Below are 26,207 nucleotides of genomic sequence, written 5' to 3'. Positions count from 1 at the left end.
AAACACGTCATAAGAGTACTAATACGTAGTGCCTTTCGTAAAAAAAATAAGACCGAAAATCGTTAACTACACTGAGCGTTCGTGCAAAAATTTTGACTACAATTCTAAAGCATGTTCCATTGGGCGCGCCTCATTTGAAGACAAAAATCACAGTGGGTGTAAAAAGTAATCGTACACCAAAACAAAAAATAAATTTATGTTATTTTTTACTCGCTCTAAGTTTTCAATCTTCGCATTAATAGTTTATAGCTAGTGAGTCCTGCGTGCTGAATAATTTAACTGCAGTACTAACTATTAACATGCTTCGAAAACTGACCGAATCAAGTCTTGATCTGCTTACTCGGATTGTTGACCTCCCCCTGCATACAAGGAAATTCATTACATAATATTACAAAAACTATAAATAAGCTGATAGTACCGTTTAATATTTTATAAACAAATTTTATAAATGCAGGAGATGTCCTATCAAGTGTCCGTGGAGGAAAACCAATAAAGAACCGGAACGCAACGTTATTGTTCGTAAAATAAAAGATTATCCTTCAATTAGTACCGCAAAACTCGCATGGGATCTTGAAAGTGCTGTTCGCTCCAGAGTAACTACCCTAACTGTTAGAAATGTTCTAAAAGAAGCTGTATCCCATTACAGAGTAGCCAGGAAAAACCTTGGATTAATGAAACCACTCGCAATAAGAAAGTTCAATTTGCAAGGGAGCACGTGAATAAGTCAACGGAGTTCTGGCATCAAGTAATATTTTCAAATGAAAGTTACTTTAATATTTTTTCATCAGACTAACGTTTTTCCATGTGGAGAGAACCAGGTGAGGCTCTAAAAAAATATATCTAAAACCCACTATGTAGAATGGTGACGGAAGTCAAGTGGTTTTGTGATTATATGTCTCTAGGAGGTGTTGGAAATCTTAATTTTAGTGATATAACTGCGGATAGGTTTATGTGTTGAGATATGTTAAGTGAAAATTTGGAACAGTGTGCCATTAAAATTAAGAATTAACGAAGTTCCTTGGATCCAACAAAAAAACTCCTCCAAACATTTCCCTAAACTTATTCAACAATCGTTATTATACAGGGTGTAACATATCATCATGGAAATATTGAAGGGGGCGGTAATACTCTACAAAATAACTTAAAAACTGCCAATAGACCCATGGTGAAAAACGCACCGCCTTCAATATACAGGATAGCAGACGTTCTCATTTTTTCTCATATTTTGCGTTTTTTTTTATGTATCTCTTGACTCAAATTTTTTAAAGTGCAAAACGTTAAAAGGCTAAATTACTAAAATGGCTGAAACTCAGCCATTAGGTCATCCTAGATTACACACTGGAATATGTAGACTAGACCTTCTTGATTTACATCGATAGATATTTTTATAAATTCTACGAACACGCGGGAAGATACGAAATTGCTGCAAGAGACCAAATCTCGAAAGAATTGGAGAATAAATTTAATTTTGGTATCAAAATTTTCAGAGGGTGTTCCAAAAAAAAATACCAAACATTAAATGTTACATAACCCAAAAAAAATAACACCATGTATACAGGATATCTCAAAAGTAGTAGGACAAGAAGCAACGGCAGATTTCGGCTATCAAAATATTAAGATCTAGCGCAATTACTGTATTCCGAAAGTTAATATTAACAAAGATACTGAGTGTTGTCTGTTTTATTGCAGGTAACAGGGAGCGCCACTTGAAACCGTCTTGGCAGATTAAAAGTTTTTTTTGTGCGCATGTCCAGCAGTACTATTAATAAAATAATATTATTCCGTTAATATTTTAAATTAGAAATATATAGTTACTGGTGATCTCAAACTTGACCATTTGTGAGATATTTATATAATGTACAACAGGCATAACAGAAAAACTTCAATATCAACCAATTTTAAAGAAAAAATGTATAGCAACTTTGACAACTTTAAAGATGGCGCTCATGTAAACAAAACAAACGCCTACTTACTTCGTTTAACTTCGCCAGCTCTCGGCTCTATTCAAGAATACAAACGTACGAACGCCTATCAAGCATTAAACTAGCAAAAATCTCAAAAACGTTCAAGTTTTGAGGCTGCTAACACGTATACCTTTTTCCTCTAGAATGTTAAACATAATATATTTTATTAATGGGACTACTACGGCTCCGTAGAAACAAATTAGAGCCCTTTTAAATGGCCAAGGGTGTTTCAAGTGGCGCGTCCTATTAGCTGCAATAAAACCGGCAGCACTAATTGGTTTGTCACGTCCAAAAATCTCCGAATACTAAATTTCAATACCATAGACTAAAATACTGAGAAGATATAAAATAAAATCAAAAATAAAACTTAAGTTTTAACATCTCATATATTTGTTAATATTAACTTTCAAAATAAAATTGTGCTAGATGTTAATATTTTGATGACTGGAATCTGCCATTACCTTTTGTCCTATTACTTTTGGGACACTCTGTATAGCTACCGATGATTTTGACATTTTATTAGGAAGGGTCTTAAAGAAAATACATGTTCAAAGTTTCAAAAATGTAACTTATAGCATACGCAAAAAAAAACGAAAAATATTAAAGAAAATGTGAAACTTTGCCACCTGAGTCTATGATCCAATGAGTCTATTTACATCATATCCTGTATAACGTCTCCCACGTATTAAAATCGCCTCCAGAGTCTCCAGACCTCAATCCTATTGAGAATTTGCGGCTACACTTCGAGAGACAAAGTAGGAGGCATTACAGACGGAGTAAAGACGCTTTCCGAAAAGTTCTTCTGGAAGAATGACCCTTAATCCTTCAAGAGGTGACTAAAAATTTAGTTTGTTCAATGCCACAATGATTACAGAATGTTACAATTTCAGTGAGTAACAAACAAGTATCGATAAATACATTTGTGTATACTTGTTATTTGATTACGTTTTACCTGAGAGTAAATGTACGAATACTTTTTTGCTACATATACAGGGTGTCCGTTTAACATTCCCCGGATTCTACGAGGTTATTTATAATTTCATAAAAAAAACTTCTAATTAAAACATATATGAGGTTAATGAAGGTTAATTTTAAAATTAACACCCTACCAAGTGTCCCAAAAAAACGTGGCTTCAGAAAGTGTAACTTTTTTAAATGGTATCATCTGCAATTTTTCACTCGAAAAACCTTCTTTTGATCTTTTATTAGTTCCTAGTTTTTTTACCCTGCAATGCAGCCACTCGAGGATATTCCTTTTTTTTATTTTAGATATTTGCAGTGCTTTCATAAAAAAATTAAAATGACATTTAGCTGAAGTTAGATTTGGGCAGGTAATTTCAGAATGGATTCTCATGTAAGATCCTTTTAGGAGGCGCAAATACTCATTTAGCCAAATATACACACAGGAAGTTCACAAGAACAGCGTTAATTTTACTTTTGCAACTTCAATTTTTTCGATTTTTCCAAATAGCATGGTGAGTTTTTATAAACTAAGTGATCCCAATTAAAATAATTACACTTTTTGACTGCCCGCTTTTTTGCCCGGTAGGGTTGTCTTGAATTTAAAAATCTATCTTCATTAGCATCATGTACTTCCCCATAATCGATTTTTTTATGAAACCACAAATAAACTGATAAAAGTCGGAGGGGCTGTTAAACGTACCCCCTGTATGTACAGTTCCGTCCTTTTGAAGGGGGGAAAGTCGAGTTGATGCAACGGCCCAAGGCGGCACACCAGAATGGCGGCGGACTTTCCTGGGCGGCAATTTTTTTGGGACAGGTGGGCGGCGATTAAAAATTTCGCCCAGGGTCCCGGACTGGCTGGGATCAGCCTTACATATGTACATACATATTTTGATATCCTTGCTAAAATACGTACGTGTTCTCTTTCCTGTGCCATATTTTAATATTGCAACGAAGAAAAATTGGGATAATCTTAATAGAGATTATTATATCAGTTCTACTGATAAAATTCAAAATGTACGGATAATTTTTGTGCCCGCTGTAAGTATAAAATAATGTAAATATTTAAAAACAAAATTCTATATTTTGTAGCTCGAATAAGGTTTTTTAGATAATTCATTATGTCGACTTCTTGCACGGGAATTTTCACGACAAGTCGACAGCGGATTTCGCTGGCGGCAAGGCGGTTTAACTCGTTTGGAGAGAGTTTAATATCTCAAGCGGCTTAGCAGAAATAACAGACAATTATTTCTGCACTTAATTATTTTTTAATGTTTTTATTTGTTCATTTAATTTTGACACTCGATATTTCCACTCGATAATTCGGGAAAATATATTTTTGTGAGTATTTTGCATCCACTTTCAATCGTTATTAATTTTAATATAATTATTTTCGCATCAGATGGATCGTTTGCTGATTAGTTTCTTTTGCAATTTGCGTTGCAAGAAATTTATTATTTATCCTCTCAATATGCTATACCGGGCGCACCCCGGACTTAGCACGTTAACATGGGAAATCGTTATTTATATTTTTGCTCTTGCACGGATTATCCGAATTTTACATTGAGATCATATATACTCATATCATATAATACTCAAGACCGCCCAATATTCCGCAATTTTTTCAGTCTCCTAATTGAAGCCGTTTTGGCTCAAAAGGCTTCAAATTAAAAAAAAAATTGAATGTCCCGCGTAACCGTTCGATGTCGCAATTGGTCAGATTGATCGAGGGTCCCTGCGAGTAATTGGTGTTGCTGTTTTTGAAAATAATGTTAAAGTTTTTTTGTTTTTGTTCATTTACTTTGTGTGGTTGAACGTTACTATGTAGGTAACTGTGTAATTTATTTGTTTTCACCTTTTTTTGTTACATTTAAATAAAAGGTCAAACAAAAAAACATAAATATACTAGACATGGGGTTTTTAGTCCTATATTGTTGGCAATTTTGTGTTCGTTTAATTCTGACCTTGTCTCTGACCAATCGTGGCCCAGATCGATTACACGGGACATTCAAATTTTTTTCATTTGGAGGCAAGTTGAGCCAAAATGGCTTTAATTAGAAGATTTAAAACATTGCGGAATATTGGGCGGTTTCATGTACTATGGCCTGCATGTAAAAGTTTTCAAATTGGATAATCCGTACAGGCGCAAAAAAAATTAAACCAATTTCCCATGTTGTCCTGTATGTCCAGTGTTCGCCTGGACACACGGTATACAAATTTCGAGCATAATTTCATAGCGTAAACGGTCGGACGCGCGTATTCACCACTCTTTTAATTCTCCTCCTGTAACGTGGCGTAGGAATGAATTTCCTGTAACGTTGGTTAGTGGGACCGCTAGATATTACATATAAAATAAACAGCATTTGCGGATTTTTTTTTGTTAGAGTCAAGTCAATGACTCCTTTTTAAACATATCCAGATATATTAACAGAAATTGTATACATTTGTCTGTCGCTGAAAATTCCGAAACAAAATACAATAATTTTAAAAATATTATATTCAATAGCAGAGAAACGTGATAACATTAACGTAAACAAAATTAATAATTTGGATAAATAAGAAAAATAAACTTTATTTTATTCGTTAAAGTTGAAAAAACTTCAGTGATCGAATTTAAAACGCTTACAGATTACTGGAATTATTTACTCATCAGAATCTTGATCTTGATGGTTATTTTTTCGGTAGTAATTTTCACATATTCCTCTAAAATATTCTAGACAAAGGAACTACGAATATTTAAAACATCTGAACTTTCTTTTCCTATTTTGCTTATACAACATGTTTTGCAACGTCCGTAAGCCAGTTCTTGGTTTTCAATGTCATTGCGGATTTTGTGGATTACAGCATATTTCAGAAGCCTTTTTCTTACATCTAATATCGCCTTTAGCGTCTAGTAGGTAAGGCACTATATTCGATAGAACGAGTTTGTTAACGTATATTTAACATGTTTTCGCCATTTTGAGCCATATTTTTATATAAAATAAGATTTTCTGTGCGGTACCTAATTCGCTGAGCCAACTTCTTCCCTGTGAACTTACGCAATGTCTCGCTTCAAATTGGTGTTTTCCAATTGTTCTTCTGGTTAATCTTTTCATAATTGTTCTAACGGGGAATTTCAATCTTCCCCGTCGTTCGAACTGTCATCAGCAAGTCGCTAGAGCATTTGTTGTTCTGTTTCATGCTTAAAAATCTAGTAAAAATACAGGGTGTCCTAAAAATAAGCCGACAAACTTTTAGTGCTAGTGGGAGACATCAACGTTTTTTTTCCTTAAATAAACATATGCCCACAAATGAGTCGTTTGATAAAAAAAGGCATTATGGTTTTGGTCATTATAATCACTTTTTGTTCCAGTTAGATATTGTTTTATTAATAAATAAGCGATAGCCTACAGTAATCGATCTAAATGCCGATCATTGATGTCAATACAAAGACTGTCCTGTCATTTCATTGACTCGCGCACCCCTCTGGAATAATCCGAGAATCGCTTCTAGATGTGTGCAATTGGCCATTATTCTTGCTAATAAATCTTCTTCATTACTAATAGGTGTTTCGTACACGAGAGATTTGGGATAATCCCAAAGGAAAAAATCCAGGACGTTGAGATTAGGAGAACACGCGGCCCAGACTACAGAAGTTCTTTCAATCTGTCGATGCATAGTGGTAAGTTTTTTATATGAGAAATTAACGTTAATTTTTAATTTAGATTTTAATTTAAAAATCAACAAAATGAAACTTACTCTGCCTATGCCTGAACAATCATAATGCACAAATAATACCTGATAATGTCTTAAAAGTGACATCTTTGGAATAACTGATTATGACAAAAAAGTGTCTAATTAAATCAAGAATTCATTTAGTTAAATGATACAACTTAAAATATTTTACGTGCTGTACAGCCCTAATAGCACTTTTGCGGACACATGTTTATTAAAGAAAAAGGGTTGTATTCATGACCCTCACCAGCCCTTAAAGTTTGTCAGTACATTTTCGGGGCACCTTGTATACATTAATTCAAACATTTTAAAATGCATCGGCAATTTAAATCCTTATATGAGACTGACGGAAAAAATGTAATATCGCTCCTTCCCACCGAAATATCGATTCCCGAAAAACTGAATGACAGAAACACGCCCTTTTTCTATGAACACTATTCATTGACTGATCTGTCAGAAACTCGTATACTTCGTTTTACGAAAATAAAGTATCCATGTAAACAAATCAAACGAGTGATCTCTAATATGGTCAGCGCTGATTGGTTGATTGTGTCGTCCGAACGACCAATATTCCACGAGCGCAAGGGCGCTTCACAGGGTTAAATTTAGTTCATTTTGAATGGAGGGTGGTTATTGCAAACATTACGAGATAGATAGTGATTTAGCCGACAACACTCTTTTGATGCACTAACTTTAGTTGTAGTAGTCGCTGAGAAATATAATTTATTAAAACAGCTTGTTTAAAAAACTTTTGTAGTGTAATACTAGCCTGAGTACGGTCCTGTTCAACATTCCCGTTTTGAGTAAATCACGTGAATATGGCATGCATTTGTTTAGGTGGAAACTTTATCTTTGCAAGACGGGCCATAGGCGGAAACGGTAATGCGCGCACGCATCTTCATTTACATCGAAATAGTCAATTGGTTCAGTTTGAGAGATCGAACGTTACACACCGAGGATTAAATACCCTTTGCTCCCGACTCACAGTTTTTCAGGAAATTCGAGGCAATTTTCAGATATTCTTTTCGATTCGCAAACCGCACTTCGCATTCTTTTCCCGCTTTATAAGTCTCGAAAATGCCCCTGGTAAAACCTTGATTAAAATAAAGAAATGTTATTAAACCAGCACTGCCAATTCCCAAGTATTTTATACTCCAAAGACGTTCCCATTGACTTTTCCTTATCTAAACTTAAAGCTCCTCTTCGTTGAAACTTGGAACTGTAATTGCTAGTTTAATTACATTCTCCACGGAATTCAAAACAAATGCGGAAAGTTATTACTGGAAGCAAAATGAGTTGCTTTCATTTGATTATCTTAATTAATGACAGAAACAGTCGCCTTCAGATCCAGCTTTTAAAGGGCAAATGTGCGAAGGAACGAATTCTGGGTCTTCAGGTACACCATAAATCTCAATCAGCAGTATACCTGAACATATTTTTCAAGCCTCTGACGGAAATAAAGCTACTCGGTCCGCGAAATTTCTTGAAAAATGGCCAACACCTCTAAGAGAGCGCATCCATCAGAGAATTCTTATCATTGTCCTCCCCTGTTTTTCTGCTGCCGATGCAGGCACGAATTCCTCAAAATTGCAAACTTCCTCAGATTTTCTTTATCGAATTTCAACTTAATTATGAGATAATCCCTTAGGCAGATCCCTGTCCCAATATTTCCAGATGCGCTTTGTTGGAACTTAAAAGACTTCGCCAACCTTAAAATAACTATTCGAGAGGAGATCGCTTCGGAGGATTCAAAACGCCTGATATAATCCCAAATCCTCTTAAAATAATTCCGGCGTCCTGCTAAACTAAGTTTGTGTCTGGAAAGGATTTATTTAAGCGGAATCTCGCGGATTTGCCGATATATCTTCAGACTTCTGAAGATTTGTTGTAAAGGAAAATAATCGCGATTTATGTAAACGATCGGATCGACTCTTCCAGTCTCATATGAGGTCTCCATTGAATGGTGCATTCACTCCGGATCGGTGAAGAGCAGGAGAGCTCCGCAAAGAGCCGTCCGGTTGTGGCCCCGCCACTGCTTATAGCGCTCAATATTGCAATACGTCATTAGCGTTTCAAAAAAAGTGTTTTAAAGTTGGAATTTTTAGTGTTTACGCAGGAGTAAGTTCAATGAATACGAAGTAAATAATAAAATCAAGTTCAATTCAAAATAGTCAAACGGATTATTTCAAATGGACAGATAGAGAGAGAGTGAAATTGAGCGTAAATAACGACAAAATAAAGCAGATAATTGAAGAAATTAAGCAAAACATGAGGTTTGAGTTTGAAAAGCGAGTAGTAGCAAACATATGGAATTAATGGATAGAAACTGGACACAGCGACTATAAAATTATTTCCTGTAAATGCGTAATTTGAATAACAAAATTCCATACAATCAATTGAGTGTAAATGCAAAAACTCATACACGTGTAACATTATTCACCAGAGCAGCCTTTGCGTTGATCTACAATAGTTTGCAGCATTGCATGCGACGTCAACTTAAATCAAATTGATTTGTGGTATTACAGCTCCAAACAGTATTTACTACATACTTCATTGCATGCGTCTCATGTGTCATGCGCACCAGAGGTGCATGACACTAAGTACAGAACAGTATTTAATGAATACTTTACTCCATGTGTTACCCCGGTCGCACACCAGATATGCATAACACATAAGACATGCCACATGAGTTTTCAGTAATGTTGCTTACAGCCATACAAAGCAAACCAATTGAGTTTAAATTAATGTGTCAGGAAGTATTGCACACTGCTGTAGTGTGCCATACTTATGCTGTATACCTTATGCTTGATACGTCTTTGGTGTGTTCCTTACTAAAATCTTTTGCACATTGCACTATTTGCAGGCCCAGCAATTTATAGAAATTATCTTCCTTTTTGCGCCCTATTTAAACCCTTTTCGGGCAGTGGCGCAGCTAAGGGTAACTGTGCTGCATCCCCTACATGGTGGAAAATGAAATTTTAATGGAGTTTTAAAAATCGTCTATCTCTGCGTTAATACAGCGTTACAGCAGTTAATTGCCATCAAATATGCCGTCTGTTGTCCTCATCTATTTGCGCCCCCGATAGAGAAGATTAGCGACAACGAACATGGATTTAACGACTTCCATATGGAAATCGAAATTAATTCCCAACATTTGATCTTGCTTAACGCTCTATCGAGCGTTGCATGTAATTATTCCCAACTCCCATTACATATTTTAATAATCATTAAAGTGTATTCCCCCAGGTACGGTCGAAGGCGTGTTAGTTGCTGAAAGCAATCAATCTGAACACGCCTCGATGCTGTACCCCACCGCCGAGTGGGCACAAAAGTGCCTTTTCGAGGCACAAAACCCTTAAAGGAGGAATATCTCATATTTCTCCCAAACGAACAGTGAATTAGGTTTCCGGTATGTGGCCGTTACGCCGATAGGAGATCAAAGCAGATACGGGACCGTCGAAGCGGACTATGACAAATGACTGTCACTTATACAGGTGTACCAACTGACAAACACATTGTTCTGGTCGCTGGGTTGGAGACCCTTATTGCGAATTCCCGCCATATTAGTGTCGAGAATCCGGAAGATGGATTACACACTCGCCTCGTCTTGTATGCGAAATATAAATGCCCGTCAAGGAGATTTATTGAGAATTATTATCGATTGAGTGGGAAATGCGACTGATCAGAGAAAATTTTCGGAGTGCGCGTAGTGCCACTCTGTATATTTTCCCCATCAAGTGAGAAATTCCCAAAAGGAATTCAAATATTCCAGAAAGTTAATATAAAGTGGCGTCCTCATACGGGGCTATGCGGCTATGACGAGCGAGTATCGCCCCGATACCGACAGCCAAATCCAGGGAGAGATATTGTTGTCACCGCAATTTCCAGCTTTTTATTGCGTCTAAAATTCAGGACGCCGAGGAGTATTAGACGCAAATACACTTCCGAAAAATAACTCTCTATCAGGTTGAAAAACAGTGCATCGAGTCGATCGATCTAACTGCCGAAAAGTTACCAGGGTCAGAGCGCATTGCGTGCCAGAAGTCTATTAACTTCCCTCTCTTTGAAGTATAAGCTAATTTACAAAATAAAAAAACACCTGTATATCTGCGGTTTAGAGGCACTTAAATGTATTAAGCGTGTTTGTCCCATTGCACCGCAATTATCATTATAATTAAAAAGTTGTTTTGATTCTCGAAATTTGGAATTGTCACCACTGTGTCCGCCACAACGACAATATGCAGTATCAGCTGTTCGTGAATACTACATACGTCATTGCTTGTCACGTGGGTAATAAAGAAACCAAAAAACAAATACTTCTGGCGCGCTTGAAAAGGAAAAAAAAACGCCAAGCGTGCCTAGGTACAGTCGCCCATTTGTGCTCACAAATATTGCGTTATTCTGATTGTTGTGATATATTAGGTTAAAAGTTTTATTTTTATTTGGGTGATTGTAAGTTGGCATGTAGGAGTTTTCGCGCATACGTCCCCACATTTTGTAAACAATTACGAGTAATTGTTACAACGCCGACACAAACTTGCGCTTTCCCAATGACTCAGACCGACCTACGCCTCTGTTTTCCGTCGTCCGCTCCTGTGAGGTGACAATTACCAAGATGGCCTTTGGTCTTTTACTTCGCTGAACTCCAGAAACTTCCATTAAGGCCTGAACGAGCTCCAAAAACATTGTTATCTTTCCAAACAACAGATTTAATTTACATGAAATTGACTTACATAAATTGGTAGTCATACGATGAAGGACCAAGAACGGAGTTATTACATCGTGGTAGCGACAGTTTTGCATTTGCTGACACTTAATTCGGGAGTTTGTCAAGAACATGACGAAAAATTATGGTTGGGAAACAGGCCGGTTTGTAGGTGTCGTAAATAGGCGTTGTTTCCCAAGGTAATCGCGTAAAAGCTGGCAATGATTTTACCTGCATCTAAGCTCAAAATTTTAAGGTTTGTTTTGTGCCCTCAAGACAAGCGTCCCTACTCCAAATTAATCATTGTATTCGCAACACGGTAAAAAAGCAAATTCCTAGAAGCGAGCAATTTCCCAGTAATCTACCCTCCTCCTTTGTCATTCCGTTCGGGTTTATAGTTTCTAATTGGAAAACTGCATGGAGGCGACTCTTTGCATTCCAGATAAGTTGAATAATTGTAAATTGCCAATGGCCGCAAAGAGTTTCCTAAAAGTTCGCTCGAATTAAGTTAGTCTGAAGGCGCCACAATCATTCAAAAGGAAGTTAATTACTTCCGCCACTTCGTCTCTGAAGAAGCAAACCCGTTTGAGAACCATTAAGACGAGTTTCAGAAGGTCCGCTTCGCTTCTTCAGAAATGCGTTATTTTTATCACGCTCTCGTGACGTTAAAATGACGTAAGTTGTTATTGGTCATTTTAACGTCGATCGCCATTCCCAAGAATTTTACTCTCATCGAGAGATTTCTCTCTCGCATCAAGATATTTCCTTAAATAGTCGAGACATATAAATGTAAATTTGTAATTTGATGATCTGAAATTCCAACGAACCACCTTTTAATCATCTAATGCTTTTGTTTAGGAAACACATTTATGAGATCATCGAAAAAGGGCCGAAATTCGGGCGGACCTTTTAAAGACGCGTGAAGGGAAAATGTAAAGAGAGACTCCACTCCGAAATTATTCGGCGGTAAAATATGGTAAAATATGCAGGTTACTTTAACAGGAAAAGGGTGGAGGAGGGCTCCACCCTCATACTTAAACTACTTACGCCTATCGCGCCTGCATGGGTATACGTCCGAGCGGTATTTAAGAATCTCGACGAATAATCCTGCAAAAAATACTCGAAATGGGGTTTGTCTTTGTAAAGACGTTCAGACAAACAGCCTTAAATTTGAGTCCTCGGTATTATCCACTTCCTTAATAACCTCTATGGATTCTTTTTTCTTGAAGCTCCTCATTCCTTGCTCCATTTCAAGATGGGAGACAGGAGGATATCTTCCAACAAAGTCGAAATTGATTAGGGCTTTGGGTTTTGCTGTCAGCGGGATAATCCTGTTCCTGATTATTTTTAACTCCCGAAAAAGGTCGCATTCAGACACAAAATACGCTTCTTGCGCGTGTTTGTTACTGGAGTTAGCAGCAGCATTTAAGGACTTCGTCCACGGTGTAAATCTTAATATCAATGCATTGTCGCTGGCAACCCCGGGACCGGACGATCTTACCTGGGATTTTCAGAACCAATTTGATGCTCCGGATGAATGTTGCTGGCATTTTTGTGGAGGTTTCCAGAATCTCTGATAAAAGAAAACTTTCAGTTAATATATGTAGCTGATTAAATCCAGCAGATGTGTAAAAATTACTCCTATTTAATTGTGTGACAAACCCGAGGAGCAAATCCGAGAAGAGGACAAACAGCGGGATGGATTTTGATGTTTTGCAGCCAGCCTCGAGCCCCGCAAGTTGGGTCTTTGCCTCGACCCATGAAATCATAATTTTAAGTTTTTTGTGTACAATTTCACTGCCCCGAGTATGGGACGCGCTGGCTCACAGACGCCTGCAAAATCGAGTTGTTGGCTCATACGTACTTTCAACATCAAACCGCGAGCTCTTAGATACCTACAAGATAGTTACTGGCGTCTATAAGTATATGAACTATTACATATTTAGGCCAACTCAGATTATACATATTAAGCTCATCTCAGCTCATCACAATTTTATAACAATCTCAACATAACTTATAACTAAGTTTAAACTAGACGGTGTCGGTCACGATTTCGATTTGTTCCTGTTCCCAACAGCATTCAGTCGCACTTTCTTAGCCTAAATTCTGTCTCTCTTTACCGGAATTGCAACTGAATTTAATCTTAAATACCTTAATTCCAGCAAGTAAATATTAAAGTTAAAGTAGAGAATATTAAATTTCCGAGAAGATTTAATTCGCAGTTGTTTCACTTAAGGTTAACGTTGTTATTAGCTTTGACGGTAATTAATGGCTCGAATGTTTGCTTAGACTTGCCGTCAAACTCGCATTTCTCCACCCTGAATACTTCCAAGCTCTGGTTTCGTATTATTAGTATTCGTATGTTATCGAGCAGAACAGACGTGCTGTACCTCAAAATCTGAGAATCGCGCGAGAAATGTGCAGATGTTTTACATTGATTCTTTCATCCAAAACCATGAAGGTTTCTATGCTTTTATTTGTCTGGTCAGCTTCTCGGATGTTCAGACCTTCGAGGTACTGGCAACAGTCCAAAATTTTGTCTATGTGCCTCAATTCATCTTCCTCTAGTTTATAACCTTCCAATCTCAGGCTCTTAAGGGCTTGAGATCTTTAGCATCAGGACTGATGTCGCAATGCGGAATATTCAAGTATTTGAAACTGTTTGAAGTTTGTAAAAAAGAGTGTTTGGCTAAATTCTCAGTGCTTCATTTCGATGTGGTTGCAGGAAAGATCGAGTGGAATCATTTCAGGATTTCGATCAACAAGAGACCAATTAATTCAGTTGCCCGACACTCAATCAGAATTTCTAGTAAAGATAAAAAGCATAGATAATCAGGAGAATATGAGAGAAATAATTGAGTTTCTCATTGAACATATTAATATCCAAGTTCAACCCCTACCAACAACGCCTACAGAAGTTCTCTTTTAGAATTTAGTTAAACGGGTAAAAAAAATGAGTAATTGAAAAACTGAAATTATTTCGCCCCCTAGCTCTGAATGGGGCCTTTAGTCCTTGCATTAAGACCTGGATATCATGTATTTCCAATGTATCTAGTATTTTTTACGCCATTTTTAATGCAATTAAAAAATACTGAATTTCAAATTCTGAAATTTCAGGTGCTGAAGTGAATTTAGTTGAAATTAAAGAAGTGCCCATCATACGCTTAAGAGTTATGTGACTACCATAAATCTTCTAAGCCCTAACAAGGAGAGTAAACTATTGAATACAAAGGTCGCCCCCAAAATAAAGGCAGATTAACCCTTTATCATGGGAAACTAATTTGATATATCACTGATTATCTAAACTCGTGTAAGTGTATCGAACATAAAATTTGATATATTTTCATGCCACCTGTGGAATGACTGAATTTCAATATAAATGAAACTTTTGTAAATAGTGCAAACAGCAAACAAAACGTGCTTCAAGACGTCACGTACCTATCGACACTAAATTTAGAGCTAGTCTGAAAACAAGTTTGTCCCAGTTTTAGGGCGAAGTAAATAAGATTGTATTTTTCTCCTCGATACACACTTTAGCATGAATGTCGCGGAGAAAATTGAGTCGTTTCTTTCACTGTTCTGATTTCCTGCCAAACCCTCCAACCCCTCCCCAACCGACAATTCTTATCTTTTATCCGACACATTTGCCTGAGGGTAATGTACGCGTTGAACAGGAGTCTCCCACTCTTAGCCCTAAATGCTTATTTTTATCTGGTTTTATCACCTGGCGTGGTTGTGTTTTTCCTTCCAGCAAACCAAAACTCTTTGCCGAACAAAGGCATTTTTTGTTGCACAAAAGGATTAACGCCACCATGCAAACTTAGTTTTGCATTTGCTCATTCCGCTCTGCCAACTTTCAAAGACTCTATGAGCGCGTATTTGCTTTGCGAAATTTGATTAGCCGGAACTAATTTAAATTCAAATAACGTAATTGCATATGGAACATTTTCTATATTGATGAGAGTGCATCATAATGAATGCAAACTAAAAGCTGGCTAAAATGCCAATTAACTAAAATGAATGGGCCTATTATTGTCTCAAAACCGAGATGTATGGAATAGAAATCATTTGATTATATTATGTTTTTGATGCGTGCTTTTTGACTAGCTGATTAATTTACGAATTTGTAGGCATATAAATTATAGCTAATTTATTAGGCACTTTGTGCAGAAAGAGAGTCATACTACTTATTAAGGCGATAAAGTAGTTACGCAATTCGAAAAACCTCGCAGACATTTACTTAGGAAATACCCCTCGTACACTGCAGAACGCGCCCTCTGTAGTAGCCCTGAAGAACTAACATAAATTTTCAGGATTGACGTTTCATCATCATCATCCAGTGGGAGGAAATGTATGTATAATAGGACGAAATCAGACAGTCGGTTTCAATAAGAAATGTTTCAACCTCGCAGTATTTGTTTATGATTTTTCGAACTAATCGTTCATCAGATTGCTTTGAAAATTCACGCAGGAAGTTTGGTAAAATCACCAAAAATATCACAGGAAGCAATCTTTTTTCAGTGCAGAAGATCGAAAATTTCTCCCCTTGGTGGCTTTACGCATTAAAGCAACACTTGTATCTAATGGTTCTTATTAATTCAAAAACAACGAGCCGCGCTGCAGCTCCACTTATTTACAAAATCTAATATCCCGTCGAAATTTAATTCGATAACCAAACAGGCAACAGGTTGCAAACACTGAACCATCCACAACCAATATACATAAAGGATCCCTTAAATTTATACCCTAAGACGATCGGACACTAAGTAATTAAGCGCCCCCAAGGAGAGATTTAACAATTATATATGCGGCATTGTTGTAAATCTTCACACCACTATTTCGTAGTTAGTTTAACTTTGTTTTGAGCATTACTCTTTAGAGATATCCTTCGATTCGCCCCTAGAAAGGTCCCTGCCAATCTTAAATTAGATAAGCCCCAATGTACCAGCAAGGCGACGACAACGTGACATTTAAAGCTTTCATAGCTCAAGGGCCTGCGTTTTGTGAGCTTTTTACGAACTTTCCTTTCAAAGCCATCGAAAACACGTAAGTAATGTAGGGCGTAAGGTGATACTTTCTTAAGAGTTTTACTAACTCGACGTCAGCTTGATATGTTGACGATGTGAGAGAGCTGGAAATTGGGTGTAGTTACTTTAGAATTATTTGAGAGCTTTCAGTTGTGTTCTGATCGAGTTAATCAAACTGGTGAAACTAGAATATCGAGTGTTTCTGACACTGAAAATAAGAATTTACAAGACAGAACTGGAAACAAAGAATGAAATAAAAAATGAGAAAACGCATATGAATGAGCCTAATGGAAGTAAAAATGGGGGTACATATACAGAGTGTAAATCAGAGTCAATAACACAGTGTAAACCAAAGTATAGCGAAAAAAAAGGTTTCCGCGAGAATCAACCTCATGACGTCATTGACACCTATATCTCTCACGCCTGCGCTGCAGAAATATGGAAGAGTGAAACATAATATCTACACACGTAGCTTTCTTAGTTGACTTCGATTCTACATAAGAACAGTCGACGTTCTTACATATTATATATACTATATATATTACATCTTCGAGGACAAAATGGCATAACTACTTAATTGCGACCACAAAATGGGACTTTTTTTTAATTAGTGGCCACGTCCAGTTTTTAAGGGCGTTGACGTCCAGCTCGACGTTAATGAAATCAATGTACATTATATGCAGTGCGCCGCCCTGTAAAATCTTAATGCCCTCTTTAGCACGTTCAATACAGTTTATTGTGTATTATTAATCTCGTTTCTTTTTAATTCCGAACCCCCGTGCAAAGCTTTGATTTTATTACAACCTTCAGCTCTATCGCTTTGAATTCTGCTCCTTTAACAATCTCCCTAAGCTCCTGGAAATTGCAAACAAGTCTATGCACGTCTTGCCAAAGCTTCCTTCCATTAATTAACGTCTCCCCATCTAATGCGCTATAATTCACCAGGCAAATTAAAGCACTAGTGCAGCAAAACTCTCACAAATACCACATATATTCGGAAATACTCCTTCATGATAAGCAGGCCCATAAATAAAACTAAACAGTGTTGAAAATGTGCCTGACGCTGATACCGTTCCGGGGTCTTCACTGTAAGTGGAAATAGGATGTGTTAGCAAAAATGCATAAACTTTTACTAATACTGACGTCTCCTTAGCCAGATAAGCTGCCAGAGAAAGAGATGGAATCTCTGGAGATTAATACCACTTAAGAGTTGTGCAGATCTATCGACAATTCCCTGCTAAGTTATTCAAATTAACAGGCCCTTAGCTAGGTGGAATTTACTAAAGACATAACCAAGAGGGCGCATTTGGCGATATTAGCCAAGTTGGGGATGTAGATGAGATTATCTCGATTAGAGCAAAATTGAGTCCGAGTCGGGGGCAGTTCCATTAACATGAAGAATGTTTTCTTGTTTTTCAGGATCAAATAACGCCTTAAATCATTCGTTTTATCACACATTTTAGTAGCGTATACGTGTAGTTTCAATTTTCTTTTTCCGGAAAAGATATGCATTTTTTGCACGACACGACAAGGCGTAATCGAATTTAAATTGAACTTACGCTCCAGGTGGTCTGATAAGATTGTCGCCCACAGGGAATTTTAATTCTCAAGGAAATTTATGCCTCTTTAAAAACATTCGAAGCCTCGTTCTTCATCACTTAATCGACCATTTAGGGCAAATTCGCCTGGAGCACTCTGGGAAAACCGAACTCCCGTTTTAGTTTCGGATAAATACCAAAGTTGCTCTCCTGTGTAGGACGTTTTGTAATCATCCCATATTTACGTTGTTCGTTTCCTATTTGCGAATTTCGCTGTTTTGCCCTAATTAAATATTGCAGCAGCACGCGCTAACTTTAGGCCGTAGTTACAGCTATAACTGAATTAAATTCCATTAGCCTAATACGCGACTGATCGGATCGAAGATAAAGCCCGAACATAATCAGACCATGAATGCCCTTGTGGGACTACATCAGCGTATTATTCGTTACACCCTTGGAAATGTTTCGCACGGATATCAAACGGGGAAAAACAATCTTATAGTCATAATAAAGGGCAAAATTTTCAACGGTAAGGGTGATTGGGCTGAAAATTTAATAAGTAATTTTCATTGCGATGAAGTGTAAAGCCGTAGAGAAGATGAGAACATGAAGCGATGTGAGGAATCGAAGAAACGCCATGCTTTTTTGCTTTTTAAAAGTGTTCAAATTTAGGGCACGTGGGGTCTAAGTTCGTGTGAATGAACGTGTCAATTTGGCAGCTTAGGCAGGAAAGGGTGTAAGCAGGACGCGACGAAATTCAGATCTTCAGCCTTTTTTACAGGGCTAGACTAACAATGCAGATATACGTCGGCCGGCACGCGCACTAGATCTGGCCCCATTAGGTTATTTTTGCCGACGGACTGTGACATATCTCATTGATAAATCCGTACCCACCGGTATCAACGATAAGAAACATAAAAAAGTGAATCTGAGGAGGGTTGTTGAAAATCGAAACCTCGCATTTTATAAGGGGAAACGTTGCAATGACGACGTGGTAATCGCTATCGTCATTGTGCTGACGATGTAAAATCTGTAAAAAGAACGCAGACGGTTTCTGTAATTTAGGACCCGAAAACTGGATTTTTCCCAATTCATAATTGGAAGCTACGTAGTCATTGTCCCTCATGCGAGCCTTTCTATGTTTATACTAAAACTAAATGATATGTACTTGCCACTGCGTCGACCCTATTCCGAGCCCTTTGTACTCCACTAATTGCAAATTTTACGGATGAATTATGGTCAGTTGTTTGACAGCGGTAAAGAGAAATGTGCCCCATTAGAACTTGGCAGCGATCCACTAAGGATTTACAGAGACGTATGGATCGCTGCTCCTCGCGGTTAATCATTAGAAAGCTTTCACAGTGGTTTTAAGGACGTTTGATATGGGATTATTTTTAAAATTTCAAATGTGCAAATACTCTTTAGAAGGATCGAGGAGAGGAGTTTTCTAAGGTGCACAATAAGCATTCAAAGGAGCGGATTTAGCCCGAAAGCTGTTATCCTACATTACTCGCAAATTACTTGTAAAGCAAACTGCTGCTTTATTGCGGAGCCCTATCGTGCCATTAGGAGACACTATCTAGCTCAGTTCCAGGAAGGAACCGGTCCGGGATACTTCGAGAGCACACCGTCTGGAGCTAACGGTTTGTATAAATTAGTTCCCTATTCTTAAAATGTGCTCAGAACTTAGTAGAAATGAACTTACCTAATGAGAACGATTGCCCATCAGCTAATTTACAGTCCAGCTCAAAGGCATGTTGCCAGGATTTCAATTAAACAATACAGGATTTGCTCAATCGAGTTTGCGATAGCAGCTTGCTAAGTTATCGACACTAACACCACTAATACGTTTATGTATTATGAGTTAAACTCCCCGCTAAATTAAATTCTCTCTCTAACTCTCGACGATCTCTATGACCCACTGTTAGTTTCACTGTCCATTTACGCAGTTTTGTCGGTCTTGACAATGGAGTAGACAGGAATAGATGATGTTTAAAGTTTAGCGTGAATACGGAAACTCACCGATGACAAAATGGCGGTCAAAACAAATGAACTCGAATCTTGCGCAATTTACGAAATTGGCCCGTAGAAAATGCATCGATGGCACGCTGGATGAATTTTATGGTTCTTTTTGAGAATATTTCAGAAAATTGTGCGCCAGTTCAAAATTAATTCGTATAAAAGGATTTCTGTTTCTTTTTTTTTTACAGGATTAACTCAAATGATATATTTCATGGAAAAATTCGAGGTTCTAATGCTGCTGTTGGAGCCATCAGGTCAAACTGCAGCAGTCTCAGCTAGAGCCCTTAAAAAACCTAATTAAATTAAATGAATCAGTACCTACTTCGGACCGCAAAACATCATCCAAAAATGGTAATGCATAGTCAGTTCGAGCCCAATCAAGCATATCAAGGGGACGATATCAGTACCGGGAAACTGACTTACGTTTGACCTAAACAAGGTCACGTGAATGAGTTCAGCACATGGTGATTCCAAAGTTGAAAAAATAATTCTAGCGGCAATTAAGGCTATTTTTGAAAATAGTACGGTACGCCGCTGCGGCGCAACTTAAACGAAATAAATCGATATTCATTGATTTTAATGGGGAGTCCGTAAAATAAAATAAAAAAATTATAATTTTATATTATTTTAAGCATTATTAGAATCTCGGAACTTTTTGGAAACCGACGTAACTAACGAGAGCGATTGTCCATCAACCGATTTATAGCCAGACTCAAAGGCATGTTGCCAGGATTTCAATTAAACAACACAGGATTTACTCAATCGAAATTTACGATATCGGCTTGCTAAGTTATCGATAGTTACACCACTAATGCGTTTGTATATTATGAGTTAAACTCCTCGCTAAATTCAATTCCCTCTCCAACTCCCGACAATCTCTGTAGCTCATTGTGATAATTTCGTAACGCAACCGCCGGTGATAAATCCGAACAATGGCACACAATATATCATTTTTATCCCTTTTGTCACGTTCAGAGCAAGATATTCAAAGTTGTCCTTTCTTTTCACAACCAGAAGCGAATATTCTAAGTATTATTTCAATGGCCCTATTATTTTAAAAGGGTTATAAATGTCAGGCTTGAGAAATAACTTTTGATTATGTATTCTGAGTGGCCACTTTAGAATACAGCGGAGGGCGAATAATGGGGGAAAAACTTTTTTGTCTTAGTTTCGCTAGCAATCACGTCTCTTTGTGAATGGAAAAATAGGTGCGAAGTAAAAGGAAAAAGGGGTCAATTTAGGGCATCCAACGCACTTTTTCAAAACCCTTTTTATCTTCTTTTTTCTTGAATACCTCAAGTCTCTAGTGATGAACCTATGAGGATAAGGAACCCAAAATCAATTTAGCAAATTAACGGAAACGTGATTCCGGGCATAAACCTAATAAATGCTGAAATGATGTATTGTCCCAGTCGTCAGCGACTAGGGCTGCCCAAGATTTATTACATTCTGAACGGATTAGTTATGAGGAGGATTTTAATATTTACTTTCAGAAGAGCTCCATTTATTTTCCACGCCATAAATATTTAAAATTACTCAATGATCTATTTACCCAGTTTTATCGTCTCTCGTGCATCTCGCGAAAAGCCATTTTCCTCTAATAACACATACTTTTGACATGGAAAAATGCGCTTCTCGCATAAGAGCCGATTTATTAACGTTCACGCCATTTAGGACGATATCAGACATATCAGAATATCGTAGTCGTTTACGAAACCGGGTCGCCCCATAATCTGCAGGTAAATTCGTAGTACAATTTCCTATGTAAAACGCCTTACTTTTCCCAGGCGGGGGTTATCGCTGCTTGATTAAACGCCGTGCGGGGAAACATAAAAGCGAATGCAGAATTGCTACGTCTTGACAGTTATTTTGTGTCAATAATAATGTGGAAAATCTGCGTTACTTTGTTTCCTGTTGTTCTTTGTGGTCTCGCGGCACGTTCGGTAAGCTTCGAGGTTAGAAAACAGGGCAAATTTTATGAAAATTTTATTTATTGTTTTGAGACAACACTACGCTCTTGTACGTCGGAGGCTACGCGATAATGAGCCTTGGATTTAAGTGAATGAATTGGGTACCTAAAGTTCGAATATTTGCCTGAAAACCGATTTACAAAATAGGTAAAAAATAGCGGTATTTTGCATGGGGCCTTAATGGATTATGGTAATTTTCCGAAATATAATGTAGTGACAAAATTTGAGAAATTCGCGAGAGATGCACTGTGTTCACTGCACAAGGCACTTGGCACAATCTTCCTTAATTATCAATATCGTTAACTTCAAATCATCTTGCACGGTTATAATTTACTTGACAACGCATGGATAATCCGGATTCTCTACAGTTTCTAGTTATTGTTCAGTATGCGGCACCGAAAACAGCATCAGCCAACGAAAATCCCTGTTATTAATTTTTTCCTGCTTCCCGTCAGCTCGGAGAGTCAGGAAGCAGGAAACGAAAGTGACGTAGGACGCAGGTAATCAAAAGACACCTTCTGGCCGTTTTTTTAGGAAGCCATATACGAGTGACAAAGTTGCAATAAAATATGTTCGCGTAATCATCTAAAACACACATTCGTCACTCTTCATGTTTGTACGTGGACCCAGAGTTTCATTGAAGTAGAACTCGCCAAAATTGCGACTCAAAACTCTCTTCAGGCCCAAAATTTTCCAATATTCTCCAACGGTTTCCGATTCTAGACTGCGTTTTTGCTAAATCAACCAATATAGTTGAATGTACTGAAGCTCTCCCCAGGGCGCACGGTGCACGATCCGACACGACACTCAATTCCCGAGACACGATTACGCTATTTTGATTGAAATGAGACAGACATACCGGAGGTTCTATGCAGAATACTCGTATCTCTTCATTTTTCCATAATCTGTGTTTATCTACGCAATTTTGTCGGCTCCGTAAATGGAATTCGCACGGGAAACGGTCGAATGAGGTTTGATAAAAATCGGAAATGTCAGCGATGGCAAAATGGCGGGCAAAATAACTGAACTCAAATCCTGCGCGATCTGCGAAATTTACCCGTAGGGAGCGCAACCGTGGCACACCGTGGATGAATTCTATGGCGCTTTTTGAGAATATTTCAAAAAACCGCGGTCCTTTATAAATTTAATTAATTTAAGGGAACTTCTCAGTCATTTCATAGAAATAAATCAAATGAGATGTTTCATGAGAAAACCCGCGGCTGCTTGACGCTCTAATGCTGCTGTCAGAATCGTCAGTTCAAACTCCAGCAATTTTAGCTAAAGCCCTCATTAAATGTAATTAAACTAGGCGAAACAATGACTATTCAGGATAATAAAACACATTAACAAAAATTGTGATATAGTATAATCAAATCGATTCAAGCAAACCAAGGAAAAATTGCAAGCAACGAGGAACTGGATCATGTTTGACCTAAACAAGATGATCAGAATCGACTCAATGTACGGTGATTAAGCACCACATAGACTGACGAAAAATGAGCACTTATTTCCCTTGAGTGCAAAAGTTTTAATTAATTTTTTTCATATCATGCAAATACGGAAGATCTTTATTAAAATTTGAATTGACTGGAATTGAGCCCCTGAAGGGGTTAAAAGTCATTGCCCTTTTAGGCGCAGGAATGGACGGACCTCAGCATTTTTGTCGAGCCCTCAGGGGATCCCCCGGGCGGTTCCAGGATCATCGGGGGCACCGAGGTGGAACCCAACTCGGTGCCGTATCAAGCCGCCCTTTTCATTCGCTTCGCCAGGGGAAAGTCCTTTTGCGGCGGCTCGCTCATTTCCGAGAGCTACATTTTAACTGCGGCTCACTGCATGGATAAGTAAGTTCTCGTCTTATATTATACCCAGGCATAATACGCTATTGTCAACAGAATCCCACCTGAAATAACTGCGAGGATATTGTAAGTTCGAAGCTCGCTTGGTTTCTTTGAAAACCCCATTTAGAAACTTGAAACATAAACCTGAGGGACCTCCTCCAGCACAAATATAAATTAACTCGCGCCAGAATACCTCGTTAGCCGCAGCTTTAGTAGAGATATTTTGTGAAGTTATATTATATGCTTCCGCTATTCATCTTCGTCACTGCTCCCGGCTGACGCCAATCCAACTAAGAAAATATAATTCACTTAATTCTTATATAATGCATTTTTATTAAAAACAAACAGGCCCTTCAAATGTATACAATTTCGCACGTAGCTGAGGCATCAGAATTCCAGTCTCGAGGGGGAGCAGTAAAGCTGCTAATAAATAGTTTTATTTGTGGAGACGATAACAATGACACCTAATTTGAAAACCCGACCTAGAGCTTCATAACTTTAGTTGGCGAATACGTGAGTTCTGAAACAGTTTTCCTTGGAGATTATCTGACTCCGGCAATACCGGATCTAAGAAGCGAGAAATTGGATTTATTTTAAACCTCATAATATTTGTTCGTTTCACCTTTTAACAGCGAATTCAAATTTGCTGCATTGAGGATTCATCTCCGGTTTTTGCAGGGCCAAGTCGGTCGAAGTCTTCTTGGGTGCACACGATATACGCAAGAACGAGTCTTCTCAGTATCGGGTGACCTGCGAAGATATCAGTGTACATCCTGAATGGAATTACCAGAAGTTGCAGAACGACATTGCCTTAATTAAACTTCCTGAGCCAGTTACGCTTAATAAATACATCAGGCCTGTGAGTTTGGCAAGAAGTGGTAAGTACGTTCGCATGGCAGCAGCATTAAAATGCTCTAATAATTAGGTACCTACAAAACTCTTGTAGTTTGTTAAATTAAATTCCTGGCAAAACGCTGTAGCTGAGGAAAGTTGCGTATAGCTACTAGATAATGAGATAAAAACAGGAAAGTTGCACATTGCGACACTATAATTATTCCACGCAGCTGGATGAGAGCTGCGAAGTTTTGCCCATTTTTTTAAATTTCGTGTTTTTCCTTTAAGGTACTTTTGCCGAATCCAAGGGCGTACTAACCGGTTGGGGCAAAACCACGGACGCGTCCAAAGTCTCCGACGTCCTAAATTCAGTGAATTTAGCTGTACTCGAAAATTCTAACTGTGGTGGTTATTACAAAGGCCTCATTCAAGGAACTCACGTTTGCACCTCTGGGGCTGAAATTAAAGGTTTGTATTTCCCCTTCCATTCCGTCCTCGACGAAAACTATCTTTTTCAGGGGGCTGTAATGGTGACTCTGGCGGTCCCTTGGTGGTGGATAACCAGCAAGTGGGCATAGTATCCTTCGGATCCAACACTTGCACTAAAGGCTACCCGACAGTATTTACTAGGATCACTGAATTCAGTGGTTGGATTGCCGAAATAACTGATATGGAAATCTGATTTAAAGCTCCATTATAACAGTTTGAATAACGAATTTCATTGACAAATCGAATTTTGCTGAGTGGTTTTTATTAAATGCCCAATTCGAATTATTTAATGCGATTTAATGTGAAGCGAAATTAATCTCATTGTCACGTTTATTTGTGGTGCGCCAGATGAATAATGAAAAAAGGGAAAAATATGCCTCGGAGGCGGATTTAACTCGGCGACACACAATAATATGAGTTTGTTGTCCCAGCTGCATAATAAATCAGAATTAATAACAATTTACTTTTAAACGGAAAGAAACGGCTTTTGTGCACTTTATTCAATACGGAAGGAACCGAAAGTCTAAAGAAATATAAATTTTACGTTGTTGACACCCCTTTCAGACGCTCGCATTCAGTATTTATAAATTTTATCCTTCATAAATTTCGCGTCACAACAAACAACGCAACTCCGCGATATTAAACTTTAATAACGCCGGAAAATGTTTAGAGAATAACTTCTCATTGTTCGAGGCTTCGTATCTTAAATCTGCCTAAAATGGATTTTTGGAACGCGGAGAAATTTGCAACACAAAGTGGTTAATAATATTTCAAAATCAAGAGAACAACCAAAAACCAAGAGCTCGACCCGCGTTACATTCAACACGTCTTGGAAATTACCATTCAAATCAAATTCGGATTTAGGAGAGAAATGAGTGACAAATTAAATCTGAGCGGTCCGATCGGAATTTCCATAAATCGTGCCAACGCGCAATTCAAATCTGGTCAATCAGGTGTGGCGCACTGCAGGTGCTTATGGACAGAGAAAAACGAGCATTCAGATAAATCATATTAGCAAAACTTTTGCCTTGACAAATAGTGCCTTCTAATTTCTAATTCAAGCTCAATTTAGCAGCTCGCGAACATTGTGTTGAATATAAAGCGAACCTAGATATTGAAATTTATTGCTTCTTGTTATTGCTC

At 37.9% G+C, this 26,207-nt stretch overlaps 1 protein-coding gene and 1 pseudogene across 1 annotated transcript; one reads left to right on the top strand and one right to left on the bottom strand.

The window, feature by feature from the left end:
* Nucleotides 1-12,496: 12,496 nt before the first annotated feature.
* On the bottom strand, nt 12,497-14,416 carry LOC136343766 (uncharacterized; annotated as a pseudogene).
* A 7,395-nt stretch (nt 14,417-21,811) lies between these two features.
* On the top strand, nt 21,812-25,310 carry LOC136343504 (brachyurin-like). The gene is made up of 5 exons (XM_066290260.1): nt 21,812-21,876; nt 23,536-23,744; nt 24,420-24,619; nt 24,864-25,043; nt 25,094-25,310. The coding sequence occupies exons 1-5, from the start codon at nt 21,817-21,819 to the stop codon at nt 25,255-25,257; spliced, it is 813 nt and encodes a 270-aa protein (XP_066146357.1). The 5' UTR covers nt 21,812-21,816; the 3' UTR covers nt 25,258-25,310.
* The last annotated feature ends 897 nt before the right edge of the window (nt 25,311-26,207 follow it).

The sequence above is a fragment of the Euwallacea fornicatus genome, chromosome 15, assembly GCF_040115645.1.
Source record: "Euwallacea fornicatus isolate EFF26 chromosome 15, ASM4011564v1, whole genome shotgun sequence".
Taxonomy (NCBI): Eukaryota; Metazoa; Arthropoda; class Insecta; order Coleoptera; family Curculionidae; genus Euwallacea; species Euwallacea fornicatus.
Note: the sequence above shows the minus strand (reverse complement) of the source record. Positions and strands in the feature narration are given on the sequence as shown.

Excerpts from the sequence above, each read along its gene's own strand:
- LOC136343504 (XM_066290260.1), top strand. The coding sequence starts at position 21,817 with ATGTGGAAAATCTGCGTTACTTTGTTTCCTGTTGTTCTTTGTGGTCTC. Across the intron at positions 21,877-23,535 it reads GTGGTCTCGCGGCACGTTCG|GCGCAGGAATGGACGGACCT; the intron begins GTAAGCTTCGAG and ends TTGCCCTTTTAG. Across the intron at positions 24,620-24,863 it reads TGTGAGTTTGGCAAGAAGTG|GTACTTTTGCCGAATCCAAG; the intron begins GTAAGTACGTTC and ends TTTTCCTTTAAG.